This window comes from Talpa europaea, assembly GCF_964194135.1.
Source record: "Talpa europaea genome assembly, chromosome: 9".
In the NCBI taxonomy this organism is placed as follows: domain Eukaryota; kingdom Metazoa; phylum Chordata; class Mammalia; order Eulipotyphla; family Talpidae; genus Talpa; species Talpa europaea.
The window spans coordinates 49455886-49483385 of NC_140076.1; the positions used below are offsets into that span (position 1 = coordinate 49455886).

Consider the following 27500-nt stretch of genomic DNA (forward strand, 5'->3'; position numbering starts at 1 on the left):
ATATGTTGATTTATCGATCACTGGAAGTTTCTGTTATTTTAAGAGGTCAAAATAGCAAAACAAATTTTTTTTAAGATTTATTTTTTATTTATACAACAGCTGGGGTACAGGCCAGAGGCGCAGGAGGGTGAGAGGATTCACCAGAGACAGAATGGGGAGCAGAACAGGCAGACAGACTGAAAGCACTGCTGAGGGGAGCAGCGGGCGGTCTGCCACACCATGTGGGAATCTTCCTGGCCAACCGGAAATGGAACTCGCATTGCAGAGGCTGCAGACAGCCTCACAGTGCTTCACTCAACCCATTGCACCACCCGGGAGGCCCAACAAATGTATTTTTCTAGGCTAACATAACTCAAGCATGGTGATACTAAGGACAAAAATTACTTTAATGAAACCAAATCTATTTGAGAAAAAGCTAGACATAGTTAAATAAAAATAAAAAACATTACAATAGTTGCGTAGATTTAGTGTAGAAGTTTTTACTTAAAAATTTTTACTGGAAAAATATGAAAGCCCTTTTCTATTTTTCTGGAGCTTAGGGAATTGTGTTGTAAAAACACAATCATAAACCATGTTTCTATAGCAATCTTGTTAATTTTTATACCTGCCAATGTGTTCACGGGCTATAATAAGCCTTTGAATTTGTGCTGTACCTTCGTAAATCTGCAAGAAAAAATTATAAATGTAAGTTAAATATTTTCAGTATATACATAATTCAGTTTACTTAAGATTTTGGATAATAATATAAATTCTATTATAATATCAAACCAAATCAAACATACAGGGTCTGCAGTATATAGTGATTTCAAAGCTGATTTTGTGAAACCCATGAAAATATGTAATTCCCTAAAGATTAGTTAAAGTTATTTTAAAAGCCACTTATCAAAATATTAGAGTATTTAAAAAATCAAATAAAAGTATATTATTATTTCAAAAGGCTTGGGAAAAAAATTTAATGTTGCTAAAATATTCACACAAATTTTCTGAACTATTATTAGTTATATGTCACCTTAAATCATGTTCTACTCTTACTCTTAAACCTGATTTTGTCTCTTCTGCCTAAGGAACGATGTTGCTAAAGAAAAAGATGCTATAGGATTTGGTTTTGTTCACCTAAAATAGTCTTCACAGCCAGACCTCATTTCCAGTTTAAACTTCTAACTCTAATAATTTGTTTATTCATCTTCTCATCAGATAGCAGAGAAAAAAGTTAAGTGACTGATATTAAGAATTATAATGATTATAGGCTCCAAAAGAGGGAAAGCATCATAAGATAAACCTGTAACAAATTTTGGTCCTTAGTTATTTCCTGTCTAAATCAAGAGGCTGTGTTATAATGTCTGAATTCCTTCTCACACTAGCATTCTATGATTCTATCTCTAGATTGCAGAGGACTCAATTTTTCAAATTATATGCTAAAGGTAAAAGGAAGCAAAAGAAGATATACTGTGGTGCATGGGTTATAATTACTTAAGTAATTATGTGGTGAACATGGTCATTTTTATCTTATTTAGTAAATTACTCCTTCTTAAGTTTTTCTAGTCACCAATTTAATTTAGGAGACAGAGTATTTTGTCACTGTCTCTTAATGTTTTTTAACTCCCAAATATGGCTTACTGGGGAGTTCTCAGGCAAGATTCAAAAATAAATAATTTTGAGTGAAATGTACATTTTTTTTTTGAAATGTACATTTTTAAAAGAGCACAGGGCAGGTTATGATTAGCTATGATGTTATTAAGAGTTAAAGAAGGCTGTTCCAGACATACTGCACATGTCTGTACATTTACTTTGTTAACCTATTCTCCCTTAAGGCATCAACTTAAAAGTAACATTCTTTCATGTGTTAACTAGTTTCAAAAACTTGAGCTCTCAGCCATCTATGAGGTCATTTATAATTACTAGCATAAAACCTCTAAATAATAAAAATTACACTGTGTCATTTATGAATATCCTGTACCCTAAAAAACAACAAAAACCATTTTTAACCTTACCTGGTATATCTTTGCATCCCTCATTAGTTTTTCTACGGGATAATCTGTATTAAATCCGTTGCCTCCAAAAATCTGTACAGCATCAGCAGCTATCTGATTTGCAATATCTCCAGCATATGCTTTTGCTATAGAGGCATAGTAGGTATTTCGGCGGCCAGAATCAACCTCCCAAGCTGCTCTCTGGTAACCCATTCTAGCAAGTTCAATTTTCATTGCCATTTCAGCCAGCAAAAATGATACCCCTTGATGCTAGAATTGAAAAGAAAAAAGTTTAAGGATATTTATGTACTAATTTGAAATTTTTTCTCACAGAATTTTTTTTTTTTTTTAGTAGAGGCATGCTTTATTTATTTGTTTGCTGGTTTGTTTGTTTGTTTTGTTTATACATGCACTGGGTACAGTCAGAAGCGCGGGAGGGTGAGAGAATTCACCAGAGCCAGAGCGGGGAGCAGAGCAGGCAGAAGGACCGAAGTACACTGCTGAGGGGAGCAGCGGGTGGCAGGAGAGGTCTGCGCGCCATGTGGGACCCTCCTCTGGTGGCCGGGGAGCTGCCGGGGATCGAACCGGCGCTGCAGAGGCTGCGGGCAGCTTCGCAACCCAGCGCTCAACCGCTGCGCCACAGGGGAGGCCCCTCACAGAATTTTTTTAGTGTTAAAACCAATTTTAGATTTAAAAAGGTACACTCCAGGGGCCTCCTGGCAGCGTAAGAAGTTAAGATGCAACCTATGAGACTGTCCACAGCCACTGCATCACCAGTTCAATCCCTGGCCAGGGAGCAATTCACATGGCACAGCAAACCTCTCCCAGCTCGCCCAATACTCCCCTCAGCTGTTAGTTCAGTCAATCTGCCTGTTCTGCTCCCCACTCTGTCTCTGGTGAATCCCCTCACCCCCCCTACCTCTAGCCTGTACCCCAGTGCTTGTGTGCATTAATGAATGGATCCTTAAAAAAAAAATAAAAATAAAAAGGTACACTCTAGTTCTCTAAAGTTAACATATTAAAAAACTATATGGTATAATGATCAAGATCAGGACATCAATATTGGTAAAATATTATCATTAATTACATTATATACATTATTCAAATTTGCCAAATTTACCACTGATGTCCTTTTTCTGTTGAAGAATCTTATCCAGGGTTACATTATAAAATTTAGTTATATCTCCCTAGTCTTCCCCATGCTGCTAGGACTCCATTCTTTTCTTGTCTTTCATGACCTCAGCACTTTTGAAGAATACTGACTGGTGGTTGTTTTTTTTTAAAGATTTATTGTATTTTATTTGTGAGATGGGGGTGTACGCCAGAGGTGTGGGGAGATGGGATGGTGTAAGAGGATTCACAGAGACACAGTGGGGAGCAAAATGGGGGGATCTACTGAAATACACTGATGAGGGGAGTAGCAGGTGAGACAGGAGAGGTCTGCTGAGCCAGGGTTAGCTCCCTGGCCAGGGATTGGCTACTGATAACTTCATAGTCCTGAGACTTAACCCTGTGCCACCAAGGGAGGCCCCATTTTTAAAATTTTTTTAAAGATTTATTTATACATACAAGAACAGGGTGCAGGCCAGAGGTGCAGGGACGGGTGAGAGAGAGAGAGAGAATTCACCAGAGACAGAGTAGAGTGGGAAGCAAAAAAGGAGGATCTGTTGAAATATACTTTTAAGGGGAGCAGAGGGCAAGACAGGAGAGGTCTGCTGTGCCATGTGGGTTAGCTCCCCAGCTAGGGATCAAACACATGCCTCCGTGGTTGGTGATAGTTGGAGACTTTAACCCCAAGCACTACCAGGGAGGCCCAGAAATGTGTCTCTTTAAGTATGCACTCTGTGGTATGGGACTCTCCAAGTGGAGAAATAGTTCTTAGAATGGTGATTCCTCTGGAGTGCCTGATAAAACTATCAAGACATTAAAGATGTGAAACTCTAGAATGCTTCCTCAGTGCATTGAAGGAATATATCTTCTGTAGAAAGATATTATCTTTGCTTACAAGGAAAAATCAAGATAGAAAGATTAGGCCCCTAAGTACTTGAGATACAGATGAAAATTCTGAAAGTAATTAAATGAAGTCGTGTATGTATATATACATATATAATAAAATTAGGGAAGTAAAAGAGAAAGAGAAGCTATACTGAAAACGTATCATCATTTAAAAAAAGCATGGAATTGGGCCTCCCCGGTGGCGCAGCGGTTAAGCGCTGGGTTGCGAAACTGCGCGCGGCCTCTGCGGCGCCGGTTCGATCCCCGGCTGCTCCCCGGCCACCACAGGAGGGTCCCACATGGCGTGCAGACCTCTCCTGCCGCCCGCTGCTCCCCTCAGCAGTGTACTTCGGTCCTTCTGCCTGCTCTGCTCCCCGCTCTGGCTCTGGTGAATTCTCTCACCCTCCCGCGCTTCTGACTGTACCCAGTGCATGTATAAACAAAACAAACAAACAAACCAGCAAACAAATAAATAAAGCATGCCTCTATAAAAAAAAAAAAATAAAAAAAAAAATAAAAAAAAAAAATAAAAAAAAAAAAATAAAAAAAGCATGGAATTGAAAAAGAACTGAATACAAATTCTAAAAATGAAAAAACTAAAAAAAAAATCAAAGATGAATAAGTTGCAGATTAATTGTAAATTAAAAACAATCTGATCTTTCATCATAGTTTGAGAACCACTGACACCTGAGGACAGAAATGAGGTATTTGTTCATAATATAACATATAACAAGTTACAGGAGGAGAAAATACAGATAAGGGGAGCGAGTCAATATTTGAAGAGATGTGCAGAGAATTAAGAACACGATGATTCTTTAGTACTAAAATTATTTAGTAGTTCAGAAGACAAGGGAAATGATATGGATTAAGAGTATGAAATGGAGTCCTAGATCTGTGGCTTACAAATTTTGTGACCTTGGACAAATCATTTAATATTTCTGATTTTCAATTTCCTGATCTTTAATTAAGATTATAGTACTACCAAAACTAGTCTAGCACTGGGAGAATTAGATAATATATTTAATATGTGTGGCACACCTCCTCCAATGAAGACATACAAGTGGCCATCAGGCACAAGAAAAATCCTCATCACTTATACTCAGGAAAATGTAAATCAAAATCACAGTGAGATACCACTTCATATCTGGGAATGACCCACATTAAAAAGACCAGAAGCAGTAAGTATTAGCAAGAATGTACAGAAAAAATGGGCCTCCCTGGTGGCGCAAGGGGTTAAGCACAGCACTATGAAGAGATATGCAGCCTCTGCAGCACGAGTTCAATCCCCGGCCAGCCAGGGAGCAACCCACATTGGTGTAGCAGACCTCTCCTGTCTTGCCCGCTGCTCCCCTCAACAGTGTATTTCAGTCAATCTGCCTGTTCTGTTCCCCACTCTGTCTCTGGTGAATCCTCTCACCCCCAGAGGTGTGGACCTCTGGCCTGTACCCCAGATCGTAATATACATAAATAAATCTTTAAAAAAAAAAAAAAAAGAATGTACAGAAAAAGGAGCTTTCTTACAATGTTGGTGGGAATGTAGATTGGTCCAGCCCCTATGGAACAGTTCTCAAGAGGTTAAAAATGGATCTACCAAATGAAACAGCATTTCACTCCTAGGTATCTACCTTAAGAATATGAAAACATGCTCAGCGAAATAAGCCAGAAAGAAAAAGAAAAATACCGGATGGTCTCACTCATAGCAGGAATCTAGAAAACTTAAATAAGGGACCAGGAAAATGAATAACTATAAGAAAGTGAAAATCAAAATCAGCAAAAAACTATGAACCAGAGACACTCTATGGGGGGTAGGGGGCGGGAGGGGAGGGATTGGGGAATATGAAAATAAAATTTATTATTAAAAATAAATAAATACATTTTTAAAACCTTAAAAAAAAAAATATAAAAACACCGGGCCTCCCCTAATGGCACAGGCGGTTGAGCGCCGCGCTGTGAAGCTGTCCGCAGCCTCTGTAGTGCCGGTTTGATCCCCACCAGCTGGTGAGGGTCCCACATGGAGTGGCGGACCTCTCCTGTTGTGCCTGCTGCTCCCCTCAGCAGTGTATTTCATCAGTCTGCCTGTTCTATTCCCCACTCTGTCTCTGGTGAATCCTCTCACCCTCCTGTGAATCTGGCCTGGTTCTTGTATAAATAAGTCTTTAAAAAAAAATTACGTATAATTTAAAAAAAAAAGGATATAAAAACACTAATTTGAAAGGAAATATGCATGCCTATGAAAGGAAATACGCATGCCTATGCTCACTGCAGCACTATTTACAATAGCCAAACTATGGAAACTACCAAGGTGCCAAAAAAAAACAGATGAATGGATCAGCAAGAAGTGGTATATTCACAAAATGGAATATTACTGTGCTTTTGAAAAGATAAATTCTTGCCCTTTGAGACAACATGGATGGAGCTGTAGATTATGTTAAGTGAAATATCAGAAAGAGAAAGACAAAATACCAGATGTCACTTTTATGTGGAATATAGAGAAATAAAACAAAGAGCCAGATAAACTTAATAACAAACCCTAGAAACTAGACAGTAGAATTGAGGCTACAAGGAGAGGGGAGGAGCAAAAACAAAGTGGGGAGGAAGAACAATAGTTTATGTTGGTAGACTACAGATTCTGTGGTTGCATGTGCAAGCCAGTAATGACTTCTGAAGGGGGTATAACTCTAAAACACAATGCTGTAAACCATGTAACCTCGATTAAAAAAAAAAAAGAAAAACGTGGCACATCGTCAGATATATAACAGGCACTAACAAAATAAATATTAGCTCTTCCTTTTCTTCATAATTTACATAATTCTTTGAGTGGACAACTGTTAGTGGCATAGTTTAAAAGAAATCTACTCTTGAAACCCATCCTGACACATCACATTATCTTCTTGCTACCAAAGTAGAAATAAAACCGTTTGTAGTTAAAGATAACTTTCAAATAATTAGATGAAAATGAATGTCTTTACATTTGGATGAAGTAAGCACAGCATTAAAATTACCTCTACCGGGCCTCCCCAGTGGCAGCGGGTTGAATGCCACGCTGTGAAGCTGTCCACAGCCTCTGCAGCATGGGTTTGATTCCCAGCAGTCCAGGGAGATACCCACATGATGTGGCAGATCTCTCCTGTGTCGCCCGCTGCTCCCCTCAGCAGTGTCTTCAGTCTGTCTGCCTGTTCTGCTCCCCACTCTGTCTCTGGTGAATTCCCTCACCCTCCCACGCCTCTGACTTGTACCCTAGTTCTTGTATAAATAAATAAAAAATCTTAAAAAAAAAAAAATTACCTCTACAAGCAGCTTTCCAAAAGTTTTCCTGTCCAGGGCATACTTGGTAGCTTCATCCAAAGCTCTTTGTGCAAGTCCCACAGCACCAGCTGCCACCTAGTATTTTAATATAAAACAAAGTAAAATTCACAATGTCTTTAAAACGCAGAGTACAATGGCTCTTTGCCTAACAGTCTATGTTAAGGATTAGAAAAAGAGAAGATGACAAAAACCTTAAGGCAATGAGAATGGGGGAAGGGAAGAGAGGGGGAAAGAATAAATATTTTAATTTACATTATTAGGAATTAAAGGTTAATGGAAGACATGGGTAAGGAACAAGATCCAAGCATGAAGACAAATCATTCTTTCTGCTTAAGAAGGAAAAGCTCCTTAGGGGAAATATTCTTAATGAGTGAGAAGAGAGGAAATGAGTACCATCAGTAGGAATGATTAAATCAAGCGCAAACTGCCTAGCGTTCTCTAAGTCTAGCATCAACTACTGCAATTGTGTATTTGCTAAAAGAATTTCTATAACATGCAGCAAGAGAGTTAAAGAAGCCTAAAATATAAAGAATAACAACAATATCTCTCCATCCTTAATAAAAGCAGATTTTAAAAAATATACAACCAAGCATACTAAATGTAGTCAATAAAAAGACTCCATACAGATTATGAAATCATAATACTTACTGGAGGTCTGGTTTTATCAAAAGCTCCCATTGCAATCTTGAAACCTGCTCCCTCACCAATCAAAACATTTTCTTTAGGCACTTTCACATCTTCAAAGACAATTCCTCTTGTATCAGAACATCTCTGGCCCATGTTTATTTCCTAAAAAGAGAAACAACATAAGCTGTAGAATACCATTTGACCTAGCATGAATTTTTTGTTTTAGTAACTGTTTTATGATTTTGAGCTATTACCTAGACCAGGTTTAACAAACTATGGCCTTCAATATCTGTTACAAAAGAAACAAAAGGCCCAAAATGAAGCCATTCATGCCATGTCCCACCAAGACTTAATACTTAACCTAACTGAATACCTATCTCTGCTAAAAGTAGAAATTTAAACTAATAACACTGGAATTTCTTGGTCAGCACTAGTGAGGTAATCTACAAGATGAAAATCCCTTACCTTCCTCTAAGGGAAGGTGGTTTTGCCTGAAATAATCTTTCCTTTCTTTTGCTAATTACCTTGTTCAACTTTCAAACTATAAATATTTTCCAGGTACACTTCTATAGTGCCTTCCTTACTTGCTTGGTGGGATACTGTCCAATTCATGAACCCATTATTTAATAAAGCCAACTAGACCTTTAAAATTGGTTGGATTTTTATTTCACACTAGTAACCACTCCTGAAAAGGAAATATGAGTAAAACTTATGCCTATTCATTTTTAGTACTTACATTTTGTTATTTCTAACAGTCTCAATAAGTTTTATTTGTAAAGCGTACTCTACCTTTAAAACATATGCTTAAAACAATAGAGCATCAGAAACTGCACTGGGCAAGTTCTAGGAGACCTGATTACTAATCTCAACTCAAGTATGTTGTAACCTTGAGTAAATCACTTGGTTTCAATATTCATCAAACATACAGAAATAATGTGTAGGGTACCTTCTGCCATTTACACTCTATGACCTAAAAGAGAAGTGACTCCTCATATGGAGTCTAGTAACATGCTTCCATTTTAAAGAGGATTGGGTACAAGAGAGATTCTGATAGCTTTTAATAAAATAAGATTTTACATATACAGATGACTGGTTTAGAAGTTTACATAATTTAGCCAATTCAAACTAGCCTTTCCAGTTCAGATTATGCCACTCTTAGGATCTAATATCTGACCAGATAATCTGTACTTTTCCTCATTTGGAAGGAAAAAAGTATAATCATGTAAACTTTAGTAACTCTAACTTCCATAATTCCTTCATTTGCCTTAAATATAGACAATATTTGATAATTAATAGTAATTTTAGTAATTTTAGTAATTTTCTTTTTTACAAATCCATTTTGCAAAAGAGATTTATAGTTGTAATACTGAGTCCCCTCTTCCTAATAAATTATAATCTTAAATCATACTTCCTTAGTTCTCATTAGAACTAATTAAATGATTTCATTTCTTCTTTCATTTGTTAAATTTTAAACTTTTTCTCTTTAGTTCACTTTGAATGCTATTAGTGCTAAATTATCAGACTAACATTACAACCCTTTTTTAAATTGCCTTTTTCTTATTTAAATCAATTTTTTCTTGCTTCCCACATTCGAGGCTCTCTGCCATTTCCATACTTTTCTCAGGCACAGCTTTTGCTCTTGGTGATGTATAATGGTGATATTCAATTTATGTCAGATTGTTTTAATACATAAATTGTTTTAATCCATAAATTGGGCCTAATGCTACTTACCCTACCTGAAAGGTTGCTGTAAGGAAAGAAAAAGAATGGAAAAAGTCTTTTGAAATGGCTAAAACTCTATTACTGGCAGGCCTTATAAATGACAGTTTGATTCCTGCTTTATTTTCTTTTTTAAAGATTTATTTATGCATACAACAACTGGGGTATGGGTCTGGGGTACAGGAATGAGATAATTCACCAGAGACAGAGTGGGGAGCAGAACTGGCAGATCTACTGAAGTACACCATTGAGGGGAGCAGCAGGTGAGACAGGAGCATTCTACTGCACCATGTGGGTTAGCTCCCTGGCTGGGAATGGGACTCGTGATGCAGTGGCTGGTGATAGCTTGTATAGCTCTCAGCCTTAACCTCTGTGCCACCAGGGAGGCCCCTGATTCCTGCTTTATTTTCCCTCACATCTGTTATTAGTATTCGCCATAGACTGGGACCTGAATGGTCACTCTACCAAATAATGACTTGACTATTTTCAGCTTAAAACCATCAGCAATATACAGGTTATTTTACCTGTTAACATCAAAACACAACTTTATTTTTATTCCATCTTAATACAAACACAATGTAGTCAATGAAGGAAACAAACTGTAATTTCGAAATGTACTGTTAAAATAATATTTGAGGCATATATCACTAATAGATATACACGTTACCTTTCTTCCGATCTGTACTCCTGGGGTATCTGCTTCCACAATAAACCCAGTAAAGGCTTTACTAGCAGGTGCCTTAGGATCTGACTCAGAACGTGCCAACAGAAAATACCTAGTACATATAGAGATACATGATGATAATAATACCAGGAGATGACACATGGTTAAGTGCTGTCCTAGTTAACCCTCCCAACAACGTCAATTATTTCCCCCATTTTAAAGATGAGAAAAATGAAGAATTAAAAAGGTTTAAAGGTTGTCGCATACTTATGATGTTGGCAGAATTAGTATTTCTGTCCAGTTCTGCTTCACTAATATGGAATTTAAATATTTTTGATAGTACGAGTTGTAAACTCAAAATTCCTTTTATCATAAGGTAATTTTTAAAAAAGGTCCATACATGTTGAAACTGTACTTTTTCTTTCCCAAAACTAGTTTAATTCTTTAAGAGACAAGCTACTAGGAAAAGGAGGGCAAATAGAAATTATGTAGCAACATCATTGTTTTTGTTACAGATGATTATTAGGAACATTTATTGGATTTTACCTCTAGAAGAATTCTTCACAGAAAGATTTAAAACATGAGGAGAAAAGCAAAACATCTATATATGCATGTAACCCATGTTCTACGTTGTCTGGAGCAGGTGATTTTTTTAATTTCATAAACAATTTATTTTCTATGCTTAAAACAAATTATCATTTACTCTATAGTTTTACTGACCTACTTTGTTTTAGCACACGAAGAGTTGTATTTGATGAGTTCTTAAAATTATAAAACTTCTAATTGCATTATTAGGTTCTTTTCAACTTATAAATTTTGATCATTTCTTCATTTTTTTATTACTTGCTAATACTATGATGACTTATTTAAGATAATGACATAGCATCCCACATTACTAGAAATTCATTAAAGGGATTGACAGATACATTTAAAATAAACAAAAACTTCTTAACAAACTCATTTCCAGGAATAATATTTTACTTGCCAGAAAATGCACCAAACAGCACACACATATTGAATCAGAATTTTTGCAGTTGCGGAAAGATAGCCCATTTAATTCACTTTTCCAATCACCAGAAAGTCTTTCTAGAAAGTCTATTTGTAGTTGAGAGTAAATTACATTATTTTCCATGACAACTTAACACACATGGGACAGTGATATTAGAAAATTTCTTCTTATGTTGAGTCATATTCTACCTTCTGTTTGAGCTATTTTCTAACTTTCAGTCATTAATTCTAAACTGGCTTCCAAAAGCAAATGCACAAGTCTGCACTTCTTTCTGTATGACATTATTTTAAAATTCTTGCAAAATAACCAATCCTAAATCCTTTATTCTTCATAGGATCTGTTTTCTATGCTCTTCCTTATGCAGATCATTTACTTACTTCTGAATTTATTCCATGGAGTCAGTGCATGTCTAAAAATGTGTTGCCCAGAATTGTTACCATTTTATCCTTTGGTTTGATGCTATGCTTCTATTTCTTCAACTTAAAATTACATTAGCCTTTTAGAGGCTGATAGAACACATTGTTGATTCCTGTTGAACCTACAGTTACTTACTAAACTTTCATTTTTTCCACACAAATAATGTAATCAACTATATTTTCTTCAACATTTAGTATTAATACAAGTGAGTTTATGATCCTTGTTGAATTTCACATTATGTTTGGACCTGTATTTGGATCTTTGAGATTTTTGCTAAAGAAAAATTAGGACTATCTTTGTTTACTGCCCAGAATCAGAGAAAATGCTATACCAGTGTTTTTTTTCTTTTTCCTCAGAGTCTTAAGGAATGATTTCAAGGAGATGCTGATACAGGAAACAGAGAGTAGAGATAGTATATCAAGTAATGGAGCTCTAGCTTCCCTAACCAGATTCAGCCAGAGTAGATGTTTTGTTTACTTTTATTTTACAAATTAAATTTCTGAGTATTAATTTGAAGAAACAGTTAAGGGCTTTAAAATAGCTTCTGAAAATCACTTTAGTATTTATAGGTTTTTATGAAGCTCCCAAGGCCACGAATAAAAATCATCTTAATTGTGATGGTTTAATAATAAAGAAGAGCGGGGAGATTCTGAATATAAAGTAAGAAAGAAGCAATATACAGAGATGTTTTAGACAACATACCAATTAGCTTTTCCTCCGTTGGTTATCCACATCTTTTGACCATTAATAATATACTCATTTCCTTTCTTTTCTGCTTTGGTCTTTATACCAGCGACATCAGAGCCTGCTCCAGGTTCTGTTACACAGTAGGCCTTTAAAAATATGAAAATGAGAAAAAAGGGCAAACATTAATTACTACGAGTGTTTAAAACCAGAACTGCATTTTACTTTTTAAGTCAATATTTTAAATATATTAAAATATCTAAAAAGTTTTCTTAGAGAATCAAACTGCTTAAATATAAGAACATTTAATATAGAAATTAAAACTAGATGCAAGATAACAAATAAACCTTATCAAAAGTTTACAGGTCAGATATCTTCATCTAAATTAAATTCAGCTTTACAAGTGCAGTAGGTTACAAACTAGGAGATTTGAAAACCAGAGTAAAAGACATCCTTAAGACCTTCCTGTGGTAATGGAGAAGAGTATCATAATTTAATTATATGTCTATGTACAAAAGTCATTCTCAATGGGCTTGGGAAACTAGCATAGTTTAGGATGCTAGAAATGATACTTAAGTCACAAAAAGGAATTCTTGTGGGTAGGGAAAAGGGCAAATGTGTCTTCCACGCAGAAGTAATAACATATGCAATGATAATTGGAGATAAACAGCAGGGTTACTCAGTGTTTATAGTATGAAAGTACCAGAGTTCTATAACTTGTAAGCTCTGTGCATGTTAGAGAATGGAAGGAAATGAGTCTGGAAAGAAAGGAGGGAAATAGATAACAAAGAACCCTTTATATTACATGAAGAAGTTAAGTTTACCTGGTATCAAGAGGGGAATCACTTTTGGTTCTTAACAGAGTGACAAGATGTAAGCAGTAATGGATAAAAGGAGTGGTAGAAGGCAAACATTAAGTAGATGAAGTTCTACTTAATGAAGTTACTGATAGGTACAATGGTTACAAGCCTAAAAACACAAGTACTAGTCTTTTAAGGTATGTAAAGTACAAAGAGAGAAACCTTAAGGGTTAATTTTAATTCCAAGCAGTTTGGAAAAAAATAAATCAAAGTCTTAAGGGTAATATGGATAATAAAAACGACTACTTTGACTTATAAGGTGGTAGGAGGTGAAGAGTGGTAAAGAGGGTGGAGAGAAATAAGGAAAACTCATTGGGAGAGGTAAGTCTTGAAGGACAATTAAGTGAGGCAAGCAGATCTAATGCACAGAAGAAACAGCAGGGGAAACTACTAGTAGTTCAGTACTCGCATTGACAAAAAGTGTGTAACTAAAAGCCATGCAAACAGGCTAAAGAAGAAGGCAAGAGACCTGGTCAAGAGGTTGAGGCATATGCCATTTCCTTAGAAAGTCAACTTGTATGCATTTAACATAAGTTTATTGAACCCTTACACCTACTACATGGGACCTTAAGGAATCACATGGGCTTCAAGGGAATCCAGAATACCCTAGTATGCAAAAGTGAGGAGTAGATGCATTTCCTGAGGAAACAGGATTCTAAAATGAGCTGACCAACTAAAAAAATGTATCAGGTGCCACTGCCACTGAAAATGGAACCACTGGGTGTTTTTGTAAATGCAGAGAAGTGACACAGATTTGCAATGTACATAGTTTATTTTACAAAGGTAGAAAGGATAGATTTAGGGGGAAATAACAACAAAACTTACTGTCTTCCAGGTGCTATTCTAAGTTCTTGACTCATTTAAAACTCACAATAATCCCTATGACATAGGATGTTGAGGAGCTAAACAGGATATTATGATAACTCTCAATTTTTTAGTTTAGGCAACTTCCAATTAGGAATACTCTAGGAGAGAAACAGTACTAGAGTGAGGAGAAAATAGTTTGGTTTGGGACATATTTATTAGTTTAGGAATTTAAGTCTATCCTAGAAGAAACAGACAAGGGTAAAGGTCAGGGGAGAAGTCTGGGCTGAAATTGGAGAGTTAACAAACTACTCAATGAACACACCAAAACTTAACATCAGATGTGGAACTCAGCTATTAAGTAATTAATGAATAAATGAATAGCAGTTAAAAAAGAAAGTTCCCTTGGTCATTAGGTATGTTAATAGGCTAGAGGATTATTCTGACACTTTTCTGGCAAATATTAATTAGATATTTTTCTCCTGGAAATAAGTGAGAGGATTATGATGTTACTTTCTTGGCATTCCAGAAATATCATTTTACCTAAATAGGTTACCAATTTTTTGTCTTAATGTTCTATAGCTCCTTGTATTCATATAGATTAAAAAGTAGAAATGGTACTTTTCTTCCATTCTTTGCATGTGAAATAAAGCAGCAAATACACATACTCACACACATCATTGGCTCCTCAGTCAACCTTCCCAGATACTTCTTTTTTTGTTGATCATTCCCAGCAATAATAATGGGCATTTGCTACCAAAGAAAAGTGACATTTAAAAAGCAAGGTACTTTTGCTAGTTACATAAATTCAGAGATGCTGTTATTCAAAACAAGAGATTTATTTTACCCCAAGGGATAGGTCTAAAGGACTGCCTGTCATTATGCCTCTAAGCGGAGTGGTAAAATCATAAAGGCTTTATGAAATAAATCTGTTAATCCAAGTATTTTCATAAAATTAACTTACACATAGGAGTTGTTCACAATATAGTATATAAAAATCTACTCTAGTGAAATGTACAAATAAAAGAATCAAATTTAGGCTAAATGAAGAAATATATATATGATCAGGTCTACTAAGAATTGCTCATTAAATGTTAGGATTGCCAGCACTGTCAATAAGCCATCCTGCTGCTTTTCCTGAATACTGGGTCTTGGCCTTGCCTTTACCTAAGACTCACCCAGGAACAGGAGCCAAAATGTACAGTTTCACCGCAAGGACAGCTAGGACTCCATGTACTGGAGATAACAGGACCATTTTGTTCTTTGTTTTGTGGTTTGTTTGTTTGTTTTTTAAGATTTATTTATTTATTCATACAAGCAATGGGTACAGTCAGAACTGCAGGAGGGTGAGAGAACTCACCAGAGCCAGAGCGGAGATAACAGGCAGACTGATGAAGTACACTGCTGAGGCGAGCAGCGGGCGCAGCAGGAGAGGTCTGCGCGCCACGTGGGACCCTCACCGGCGGCCAGAGATCTAACCGGCGCTGTAGAGGCTGCGGGCAGCTTTGCAACTGCACCACCGGGGAGGCCCCCATTTTGTTTTTTTAAAGATGGATTTATGTATGCATACAAGAGCTGGATGACAGGCCAGAGGTACAGGGGGGAGGGGGTGAGAGCATTCACCAGAGGCAGAGTGGGGATCAGAACAGACAGACTGACTGAAATACACTGAGGGGAGCAGCAGGAGAGACAGGAGAGGTCTGCTGCGCCATGTGGGTCAGCTCCCTGGCCAGGGATTGAATTCAGGCCACAATGGCTGTGGATAGCTTCATAGTGCTGAGACTTAATCCCTTGTGCCACCAGCGAGCCCCAACAGGACCATTTTTGAATAAGAACTTCAGACTTCACTGTAGAATCATGTGTTCATTTTTAAACAAAACTGTGTTCTACCATATATAATAAATTAGCAGTTAACTGTCTTACTAACATTAACTCACAGCTTGGTAATTTATTTTCAAAGTAACTTACACCCAAAGAATTTGCTTCAATAGCAGTCTGAACCCCGGTACATCCATAAGCCAATTCTTCTGTAATTAAACAGGCATCAAAAGTTCCAAGTCCAAGACCTCCTACAGTATCAAAATATTTTAAGATTCCATTATGTGATACAAGACAACAGAATTAAAAATGAATTATTTAATTAGTTCCAATATGAACTAATTGGTTATAAATGAGAATTTGCAAATACAGTATCTGTAATACAATAAACTAAAAAAGTGTTCTGGGAGCACAGTAACAAATTATACTTTTCTAAAATAAATTTCAAAAAATTCTCTTACTATGTTTAATCTGGACCTATCTTTCTGTTGTAACTTGATTTTGTAAATATTTTATTCAATGCTGCTAAATCTTTAACTCTTTGACCTGAAAAATCTCACAGAAAAAAAGTCTTAGTCAAATGTAAAATTAAAGGTAGATTATAAATGAACAAATTAACCAACTCTACAAAGGTACCAAAGTTTAGATCAAGTTAAGGATAGAACCAATTTTAAAGGAGGAAAAAAATGTGTTTGATGAATATAAGGCTTTTGAAAGCAGGCAAAAAAATATTAAAGTCTGAACAGAGACATAGGTAGAAAGCCATTTACTGGCAACAAACACTTTAAAGAATGAGTAGAGTTTAAAGTTTTTCTTTTTTTTTTTTACAGTTCAGTGATTTTTTAATATAGTCACAGAGTTGTACAACTATCTCAACTATTTAATTTTATAACATTTTCATCACTTCCCCTGCAAGCCCCATACTCTGCCCCTAAAGTTTTTCTTGATCATATGCATGCTAGGTTTAAAAATCTGAAGAAAGCTTACCACAACTCTCTGGAATGTGTGTATTCATTAAACCAAGTTCCCAGGCTCTTTTAATTAGGGGTACAGGGTACTAAAAGCAAAAAAAAAGATAAAGGGGAAAAAATCTGGTTATATTTAAAATCTAGATCATCTTCTAAAAACGTTTCTCTCCTTAAGATGTATATACCTACCTCGCCAGATTTATCATAGTCTGCAGCAACTGGTATTATTTCTTCCCTGGCAAATTTACGAGCAGTAGCTTGAAATTCTTTCTGCTGCTCAGTCAAGTCTAAAGAAAGTTTTTAAGGAAACATTATAATAGGATAATGAGTTGAAGAAAAAAGACCTATGAAGTCAGAATGTGGATCGATATAACTAGTATCTAAGACAGTGTGATCTCAAGAATCAATTTAACTAGGAAGATGAGACATTCTCTGGTGCCATTAAATAAAACTTTTTTCCCCCAAAATATTATATCAATACCATAATATTATTAATCAATACCATAATTTCAATTTTACTCCTCTTTTAATCTCACATAATTTAAATTTTTAAAGCACAAAGCAACTGGTAAAGTGGTGGAAAAGTTTCTCAAAAAGATTGTAACATAAAACTGCTATAATGCTACAAGTAGTGTCCAAAAAAACTTAAGTATGTACTATATACTTACTATAAAATTAATGAAAAGAGTAAGAGGCTAGACTGGGGGTAGGAGTCAATCAGTATTACATTTATCAAATCCACACTTAATGGGTTTTAATGTGGTTGTATCCAACATTGAAGGATAGGTAAAATTTAAAAGTTATACTAAAGGGTGTTTCAGGCAAGAAGAATGAAAGCAAAAGCACAAAGTAAGAATGAGCAAGACAGTTTAAAAATAATCATTTGGAGAGGGACATGAGAAATAAAATGTAAAAGGCATTACAATTTTCGTGTTCAACTGAATAGCGTAAGATGATATTTCTCATTTTATAGATAAGGAAACTTTAGACCACACTGAGGAAATGATAGCCCCATACCTTACAATGAATTAGCAGTAAAGTATAATTAGAGTTTCAGTCCAGTATTCTCTAGATTGCACTTTATTTCTAAAATTGGAATCAGTTCACATCAAGGTTGTGGATGGGTAAAGAGCAAAGAAAGCAGGGATCTATGATGTATTATTTGAGAACCTACTTAGATCCTGTCACTATGTACTGGGAACTTTACATATATAATTTAATCTGCAAATAAGTCCTGTGTTGTATATACTATTCCTATTTTATAAAGAACCAGATTCAACTAATCATAGGTCTCATCCCTACTCCTTTACTTGAGCTTCACAAACTCTCTCCCAAACACTAATCTGATCCTCTGTCATTTAGCAAACCAAACATAGATTTCTCCTGCTAATCCCTTACTACTCAACGTAAATCTGTGTGACAAACCAAAACTACACAGCAATCACATTGAATCAATACTCTTATCTCAACAAGGAAATATGAAGATCCAGTGTCCCACAAAGTGTTATCCTCACATTGTTTGAAAATTTTCACTTAATCCTATTTTTAAAAACTTACAAAGATGAAATAAAAACTAAAAAAAGTAACTCCAGAAGATTCTGAGACTGCATTTTGTACATGGGTGTAACTTAATGATCTCAGTGGCCTTTTTAACTATTTTCTGAAACCAAGTGAATTGAAATTAAACACAAGAAAGGTATTAATTCTGAAGTCAGAAGTACTTCAGGAGGCCAAGGATATCAAAGATAGGAATTACAATTTTGGTTTTTTGCCTAAAGTCTTCATTATAGAGAGGAAAGGGGAAGGAAAGCTTTATTTCTTCCTCTAACACATGGCTCCCTGGTTCCAGGATTGAAAAGTACATCTAATAACAACAAAACTGCAATTCAGCAGGTACCTGATTGGTGTTTCTAATAAGTTTTTAAGAAATATTTGCTGCATTCACATATCCAAACTGAAGAGTGTTCATATGTTATCACTAAAATTGTTATTTACTTTGGGCTGTATACCAGGAAAAGGGCAGGATTATGGATGCATGCTGACAGCTCTTCGTATTGTGAAGAAAAAGAGATCAGGAAGAATCAGTGAGACTAACAGTGAGCAATCTGTGGGTGGTGACTGATTCTACTCATTGACAGACATTACTAAGTTTGTTTACACACACAGTCCAGACAAATACATATACAGAGCTGTATATGTAAGTATGTGTATATATAAACACACAAAAAGCAAATACAAGTTCATAAAATCAACAGACAGAATAAAACATATACCAAAACTAAATCCCAATCCTGGTTCATGTTTCACAGCAGCTTTTGTATGTTGTGATCTCCAGTCAAAACGTGAAATACTTCTCAGGATCTGTAAACAACAATTTTATTCAAATAAATTTGATAAATTATTCCTTAATCAAATAAGAGATACAACCATGAGCACAGCAACTTGTTTGAACATATTAAAAATCAGTTTTTTAAGTTATTACATTCTTTCAAATGTTATTTAATATCTATATTAAATAATTTAATATCTGTATTTAATATCTATATTAAATAAGCTAATTACCAAATGTTTCAATAGATATATCAAAGGAAATTTTTTTTTTTAAAAAGTGAAAATATTGTACTGTTTTCAATAGCTATCTAGTGCATCAATTGTGATGCCCCATACATGTGTGCCTCCTGGGTATGTTTCTGGGAATCCCATTTTTCTAAGATAGCTTACTCTATTTAATAAAACAAATTAGCCTAAGGCCACATTTCATATTTTCTGCCGTAGTCTATAGGCATTCTTAGAATGTTCTAAGTCAGCGGTCAGCACACTATGCAGTCACCACTTTCATAAGTAAAATTTTATTGTAATACAGCTCACTGTATTGTCCATTGCTGCTCACTGTATTGCCCATTTTCCAGAGCTATATAGTTGTCATAGAGACCATATGGTTCACAAAGTTGAAAATAGTATCTGTACCTTTGCTCCTATTCCTTCAAAAGGCTATATAAAAACAATATAATCGGGCCTCCTCAGTGGCGCAGCGGTTGAGCGCTGGGTTGCGAAGCTGCCCACAGCCTCTGCGGCGCCAGTTCCATCCCCGGCTGCTCCCAGGAGGGTCCCACATGGCGCACAGACCTCTCCTGCCGCCCGCTGCTCCCCTCAGCAGTGTACCTTGGTCCTTCTGCCTGCTCTGCTCCCCGCTCTGGCTCTGGTGAATTTTCTCACCCTCCCGCGCTTCTGACTGTACCCAGTACATGTATAAACAAACAAACAAATAAATAAATAAAACATGCCTCTTTAAAATATATATATATATATATATATAAAATCAAGGACATACGTATTATTCCTTTGCAATCTATTTTTATTTTTCCTGACAGCTTAATGTACATAAAACTAAACAGTTGCATTTAAAAATTTACCAAACTGAAAACCATAGTGAACACCTGATTAAGGTTTGAGGACAGTCAAAATTACACAATTTTCATTTCAAAGGATTTTGATGGAACTATGTGTAGGCAATCCAATCTAATAAGTAGGACATTGAAAGAAAAGAGAAGTTGAACAATATACTAAAAGTTGAAGTACTGAATTTGCTTGTTTTTCAACATAAAACTGTAAAAACAAACTGGCTACTTTTTAATAACAATTTCAACTTATAGAGAATCACCTATAAAGTGACAATATTTCCAAATATCTTAATTTAAACAGCCCTTTCAAAATAATAACATAGTTTATACTACAATTTTGAAAAATTGGATGCAGAGTATGAAATTTCACACTTTGCAATTTTCATTAATTTTATTTTGGAAGTAAAACATTGTTTTTCTCGTTCTTATACACCAAACCCATTCTGGTTTAGTTACATCCTACCTATTAATCATTGAATCTCCAGGGCAAGTCTAGGATTAAGAAGCTACTTTTATTCCTGCTTTGCATATGAAAAAACTGAGGCTCAGAAAGATCAAAATTGGCTACAGTCACGCTGCTATTAGGTAGCGAAACCAGGTTCTAACTCTAGCATTTACTATCAAGAGCCTCTGCTAGTTGCAACAAGTATATTGCATAACACTAAGCCAGCTGACTTTCTATACACAACAGCAAAATATTTAAAATGAAATAGTCCTATTCTCAAAATCATCAAAAACAATAAAAGTATTAGGAATACATTTAAAAAGTAAAAAAGAGTCTATGCTATCACCTACCTAGTTACCATTCTTTCAACTTAAGTCTGGTTATTAAGTTCTATAAAGGAAAACATCCCACAAAAATCACACCAAACAAATTGACTATTAAAAATGTATGTATGGGGCCTCCCCGGTGGCGCAGCGGTTGAGCGCTGGGTTGCGAAGCTGCCCGCGGCCTCTGCGGCGCCGGTTCGATCCCCGGCTGCTCCCCGGCCACCGGAGGAGGGTCCCACATGGCGCGCAGACCTCTCCTGCCGCCCGCTGCTCCCCTCAGCAGTGTACTTCGGTCCTTCTGCCTGCTCTGCTCCCTGCTCTGGCTCTGGTGAATTCTCTCACCCTCCCGCGCTTCTGACTGTACCCAGTGCATGTATAAACAAAAACAAACAAATAAAGAAAGAAAGAAAGAAAACATGCCTCTATATATAAAAAAAAAAAAAATGTATGTATGACTCTATCATATATGACTCCTATAAATAGAAACATCACACAGAAGACCTCACAAAATAGGTAAAATGGTCTCCTAAGAAACTTATGGGAGTCCTTACTGGATTTAAAATAGTTTTCAGAAAGTCAATTTACATATGACTTCAGAAAAACATGTTTGTAAAACAATACTAAAGTAGCCACAGTCAGGTAACAATACCCAACAATCTGTTAATTATATATTTGTTAGTCATTTAATTAGAGAGATGGGTTAGTAGACACAAAATAAAGAAATAGAACATTATTTGGTGTTTAGAATCACTGAATTTGAACTAAACCCTTTTTCACACTGGACTAGTTACAAAATTCCTGTAGTTTCTTTTCAAACCTGGAAAAATGGGGCTAATTTTACTCGATAATTTGTTGAAATGATTAAAATAAATGTTCTCCCCCTTTTCTGCCTTCAGAGTCCACTAAATTGTACAGCACTTAATACTGGGCTACAATCCATTAGGACTATTCTAAATTCCAAAATTGCTATTTTTCTGGTCAGTAACATTGATTTAACTCGTTTATAAGTGACAGTTAATGGCAGTAGTGCGTAAACATTCCAATAATATTTAATATAGCAAAATGCATCTAGTGACTGAAACAAATTAGCATCTGTAAGACACACTTCCCAATACACCGACAAGGTTCAAAAAGTCCGGGGTAGGCTGTTGTTTTTTTTTTTTTTAACACCTGCAAGATGGAAGCAACCTCCCTCATATTGCAAAATCCGAAGCGCATTAGAAGTATTAAGTATCCCAAGGACCAAGGGTTCCATTTTACTTTTTCCCCGTGACTTTGCAGGAAGTATGCATGTAGTATGTATCTAGCATGTCTCCACTGCAGAATCGCATCCACATTATGATTCTCCTTCTTGGGCTGGAGCCAGAGAGCGGGCAGCTTTCCTCCAAGAGATTCTATGCCAGTTTAGTTCCTATACTCCGCCCAATTCAGAGACTGGTTCACTTCGGAAAACTATGGGATTATTGGGGGAACTATTTGGAGGGCTCCCAGGCAAGAGAAAAAGGACATCCTAAGAAGTGGACGCCGCCTATGTAGGGGGCAGCTGCCACGAGGATGCCGTTAAAAGCCAGTAAGCATTCTGACCTCCAGGGAGAGGGAGGCTGGCGTGAAAACGAGGCGCCCTATAGGAATTCCGTCACAGCCCGCCGGGTAAATAATAGGGCCGAGGCTACCCCGAGGCAGGCTACCTCCTTAGCCGCCTACCCGTCCCTACAGCAACTACTTTGGTCCATGCCTCCCTCCCTGGAGAACCACAACCCTCACTCCCCAGTGCCTCCGCGGCCCTGCTCTCCTCCTCACCCCGCAGCTCCGCCTGAGCACCGCTGCCATGTTGATTGCAGAGCTGGCCACTCAAACAGTTGACCCCAGCGCCGGGTCAAAACTCGGCCTGGCCCCGCCCCCCGGTGGATGTGGGCGGGGCCGGGGCGGGGCCTCCGTGAGAGGGGTCGGAAGGAAAGGGGCGGCTGGGAGGGGCCGCCCGACGCACGCGCGGTGACCTTGCCGGCGCTGTCCGCGCGACCTTGGGCGGGAGCTTGAGCTTGCCCCTGAGGGTGGTGCTGGAAAATGCCCGGCTGCCCTGCGGATCTCGGAGTTGAGACGACAGCTGTGCGGAGAGGGAGCTCCCCGTGGGGGGCGGGCACGGAGGAACTGGAGGCCCAGGCCCTGGCTGGGGAGTCGGGGGTGGGGGTGCTGGGGTGGGGCGCGGGCTTGGCTGGGTATCTGGGTGAGAGGGCGTGGACCGGGCACTGTGGGCAGCCTCAGACCGAGACCTGGCTCGGTGGCATCTCCCTGGCCGTCAGCCTTGACCTTTACTCGGAGAAATCTGTCAAACCCAAGTTGTTTCTCCTTTAAGCGTTCAAAGTACACTTTACTCTCACATGCTGGACCTAGCTAAAGGGTGTTTTGTGATTCAGAAAAAGAAGGGGAATTTAATCATTTAGGTAATTTGATCTTTCTGAATATTTCCAGGGCAATTTATTGCTATCCGTCTGTAGGCATGTGCCGTGTGTCCTTGGAGATGAGGTGCAAGATGAACCTATCTAAAGCTCCTCCTGAGTGTTGGAACTGAATGTCTGCCTGAATTCTATTTAAAGTCACCCTCTTTTTTTCCAACTAGACTGACTTCAGAGGTTATAGCTGTGATGTTACAAAACTGGGAGATTTGCAAAGCCCTCCGGGTATGGATAGGTCTTTGTGAAAGCTAATAAATTCAAGCCTGGAAAGAAATGTTTTCCATAATCCCCAGGGTTTGTCTTTTTTATTGCCACCATCGTAGTTTTAGGTCGTCATCACTCACCCTTAAATCTTTTTACTAACTTGCTTATCTATCTTTTGCTAAGCTAATGCAGTGTATAATCTCGTTTTAATTTAACTGCTTAATTTCAGTGTTCTATCATTGTATTACCCTACAAGAACCTTCCACTTTGTCCGTTGGGAATTTAGTCCGTTTGGATACAAGGCAGGATATTAATTAATTGCTAAATTCACAGTGACAGTGCCAGGGATATTACAAAAATGAAAACAGAGTTTGTCTTGGAATCATCAAGAAGCCTTCAAAGAGGTCCTCCCCCATGGATGGCACAGCGGGTTGAGAGTTGAGCTCAGCACTGTGAAGCTGTCCGCAGCCTCTGCAGCCCAGTTCAATTCCCAGCCAGCCAGAGAGATACCCACATGGCACGGCAGACCTCTCGTCTCGCCTAATGCTCCCCTCAGCAGTGTTTTCTTTCCATCTGCCTGTTCTGCTCCCCACTCTGTCTCTGGTGAATCCTTTCAAACCCCCGCCTCCCCCCTCCCCCGCCGCACCTCTGGCCTAACCCCAATTCTTGTATAAATAAATAAATCTTTTTTTTTTTTTTTTAAAAAAGACGCCTTCAAAGAGATAAGTGAAGACATAATGAACTTTTAAAGATGAATTGGTTTTGGCTATGTATATATATATATATTTTTTTTTTTTTAAAGATTTATTTATTTATACAAGCACTGGGTACAGTCAGAAGCGCGGGAGGGTGAGAGAATTCACCAGAGCCAGAGCGGGGAACAGAACAGGCAGATGGACCGAAGCACACTGCTGAGGGGAGCAGCGGGCGTGGCAGGAGAGGTCTGCTGCGCCATGTGGGACCCTCGCCGGTGGCCAGGGATCGAACCGGCGCTGCAGAGACTGCGGGCAGCTTCGCAGGCCAGCGCTCAACCACTGCGCCACCTGGGGAGGCCCTATGTATATCTTCTTTTTAATTTCTTTTTCTGGACATTTTGAAGAGAAAATATGTCTAGTCTAGAAGCAGTAGGTTCAATGCATTGGCATGCCTAGTGAATTTGAAAAGTTTATGAAATGGGGATATTGAAGAGAAAGCTGAAAAGATAGAAGGTAGGGCCTCCCTGGTGGTGCAGAGGGTTGAGCACAGCACTTCGAAGTTGTCCATGGCCTTTGCTGTGAGAGGTTGATTCCCGCCCCTCTGGGGAGCTACCCAAATAAAAAGGCAGACCTCTCCTATCTCGCCCACTGCTCCCCTCAGCAGTGTGTTTTGGTACATCTGCCTGTTCTGCTCCCCGCTCTCTTTGGTGAATCTTCACCCCCCTGCAACTCTGGCCTGTACGCTACTTCTTAAAAAAAAAGAAAAGATAGAAGGTAATGGGTACAGCAAGTGCAGTGACAGTAAAGATAAGGTCTAGGGTTTCAGCATAGGGGTAAGTAGTTGAAGCAGAGTAGAGAACAAGGTTATTTTAGGAAAAGTTGAGAGGCCAGGAAAATAGAAGAATCATCTCCATGGATAGTGAAGTTAAGGGAAAAGGGAGGTTCCAGGTTCTCCACCCCACCCAAGGGAGGGTGAGGTTGATGCGAAATGCCCGCCTCAGTTTCTCTCAGCCAATGAAAGGAAACAGTTTGAGGAAAAGGAAAGTGGTTTAATTTGTCAAAAAATGAGGAGGGCAGCAGACTGGAGCATGAAAGACCACTGTCCTGCTCTTGGGCAGGATGCAGGGTTATTTACACAAAGGGATAAAAAAGGGGGAGATAGGCAAGGGAGTCTGCCAAGTGGGGAGGGGATGGGGTCAGCACAGAGAAGGGTGGGCAGCAGCTTGCCTTTTTAACAACTGCTGCTTAACTCCATTTTCCTTGGAATGCAAGAAGACAAACCTGTTAAACAAGGGGGGAAATAAGAGATTGAGGGATGACAAACTTGTTAATGCTTATCTGAGACACCAGTCATTTGTAACTGCATCAGAGTTGAGGAGGGAGGAGAAGAAGATGGAGAGGAGACTACAGAAGGAAGGAGGAAGGATAGAGGACAAGGAGACCTGGAGGAGGCACATGGAGCAGAGAGACATGTGAAGAAACTGGTGCTTACCTTTTGTTCCTGGACTGGTTGACACAGATGTGGGTGAGACTCGAGGGAAGGTAACAGTGCCAGCTTTTATCTTGGTTTTGATTTTGCTCTTTCCTCCAGATTTGTCTGTCTGTTTCTGACACTTTTCTATGGCTCCCTGCCAGAGGGTGCTGTAGACTTGCGGCAGGCTTTCAGGCCTTGCTTTGGGCCAACCCTGTTTGGCTGGACATTTGTCCCCGAGGGGAATGGTAACTTTGGGTGCTTGATTTAGAAACTATATTCTTTGTCTTTTCTGTATTGCAAACTAATTGTGTTAAAGTTCCTTTCCATTAAAGGTCACATATGTTGGTACTTGGTACTTTGGTACTTGGTGGGGCAGATGGAGAACCTATTTAGAGCAGGCAGAATTGGATTATGGGGTGCCCCCTCCCTGTCCTGTAACAGTACTAAGAATTATGACTAGTTTGAGAGAAAGTGACTTTGGGCTAAATACAAGACTTTTTAAAAGATTTTTATTTATTCATTTTTGCATAGAAGAACTGGGGTGCAGGCCAAAGGTGTGGGGTAGAGGTGGTGGTGAAAGAATTCACTAGAGACAGAGTGGGGCGCAGAACAGGCAGATCTACTGAAATACACTGCTGAGGGGAACAGTGGGCGAAACAGGAGAGGTCTGCTGCGCCATGTGGGTCACCTCCCTGGCCAGGGATCTAACTCAGGCTGTAGTGGTGCTTTAACCCCTTGGCCACCAGGGAAGGCCCAGAACTCTTGATAACATCTATGTTTTTCTCAGCTAAATAATCACGATAAGCTGATATGTTTGGTGCAAAGCAACACTAGCCTTTTGGTAGTTGGTGTTTTTCCTTTTCCATTCCTTTTTCAAATAATACTCTTGTTCTGTCTTCTGTAGCGATAGTAAAGCTAGATATCCTACATTGTTATGTTACTATGAGAGATGATTTCACCAAAAAGGAATTTATAATTATATCTCTTCCAAGCCTTGGGGAGTTACTTAAGACTGTCAATCTCAGCAATGAAATACCAGTTTCTCATTCAGTGACACTTCACTTGTTTTCAGAGCAGAAGTCATGCTTAATTGCTGATCCCACTTTAAGTACTATTTGGCTTAGATCCCAGGAACTAATTCATATGGTGAGGTTGTTCACCTGTCTTAAAGACCTCTGTTGCTTACAAGTAAAGAATTAATCTGATTATTCACTTTAGGGAAGCTTCATGAGGTATGGTCATCTTGGAACCACAGCAAATTTTTTTAACTTGAAGGCTCAAAAATTTGAAATGACCTATTTCCCCTAAATAAGATCAGAGTATAAATTCAGATTCTAGTTTGACCACAAATAGGGAAAGTTTTGCAAATGTATAAAACTAGGTTTTACTGTTTAATATACATTATTCAAACCAGGAAGCAAAAAAAACAAGTTCATGGCAAGGGTAATTTCAGGGATCCTGAGAACCACTGGAAGGATGAAGGGAATGCTTGTAAGAACAGATCAGAGACATAATGCTTAGTAAATATTACCTTCAGCTGGGAAGAGCCTCTAGGAGATAAGGAGTAGAGCATAAACTAGAGCTACAGGGAGAGAACTATGGCAAAAGGATTCTAAAAGAATCTGAAAACACCTCAGTTCAAGCAGCAATAATAATGAAAT

General features: G+C 38.1%; 1 protein-coding gene across 1 annotated transcript; it reads right to left on the minus strand.

Moving 5' to 3' along the window:
• Nucleotides 1-591: 591 nt before the first annotated feature.
• Nucleotides 592-22843, minus strand: ACADM (acyl-CoA dehydrogenase medium chain; the record flags this gene model as incomplete). The annotated part of the gene is made up of 12 exons (XM_084241592.1): nucleotides 592-663; nucleotides 1992-2240; nucleotides 7251-7346; nucleotides 7920-8060; nucleotides 10285-10393; nucleotides 12410-12540; nucleotides 14728-14808; nucleotides 16024-16124; nucleotides 16861-16930; nucleotides 17031-17128; nucleotides 19115-19202; nucleotides 22814-22843. 12 exons carry the CDS (start codon nucleotides 22841-22843, stop codon nucleotides 592-594), a joined length of 1266 nt encoding a protein of 421 aa, XP_084097718.1.
• Nucleotides 22844-27500: the final 4657 nt, after the last annotated feature.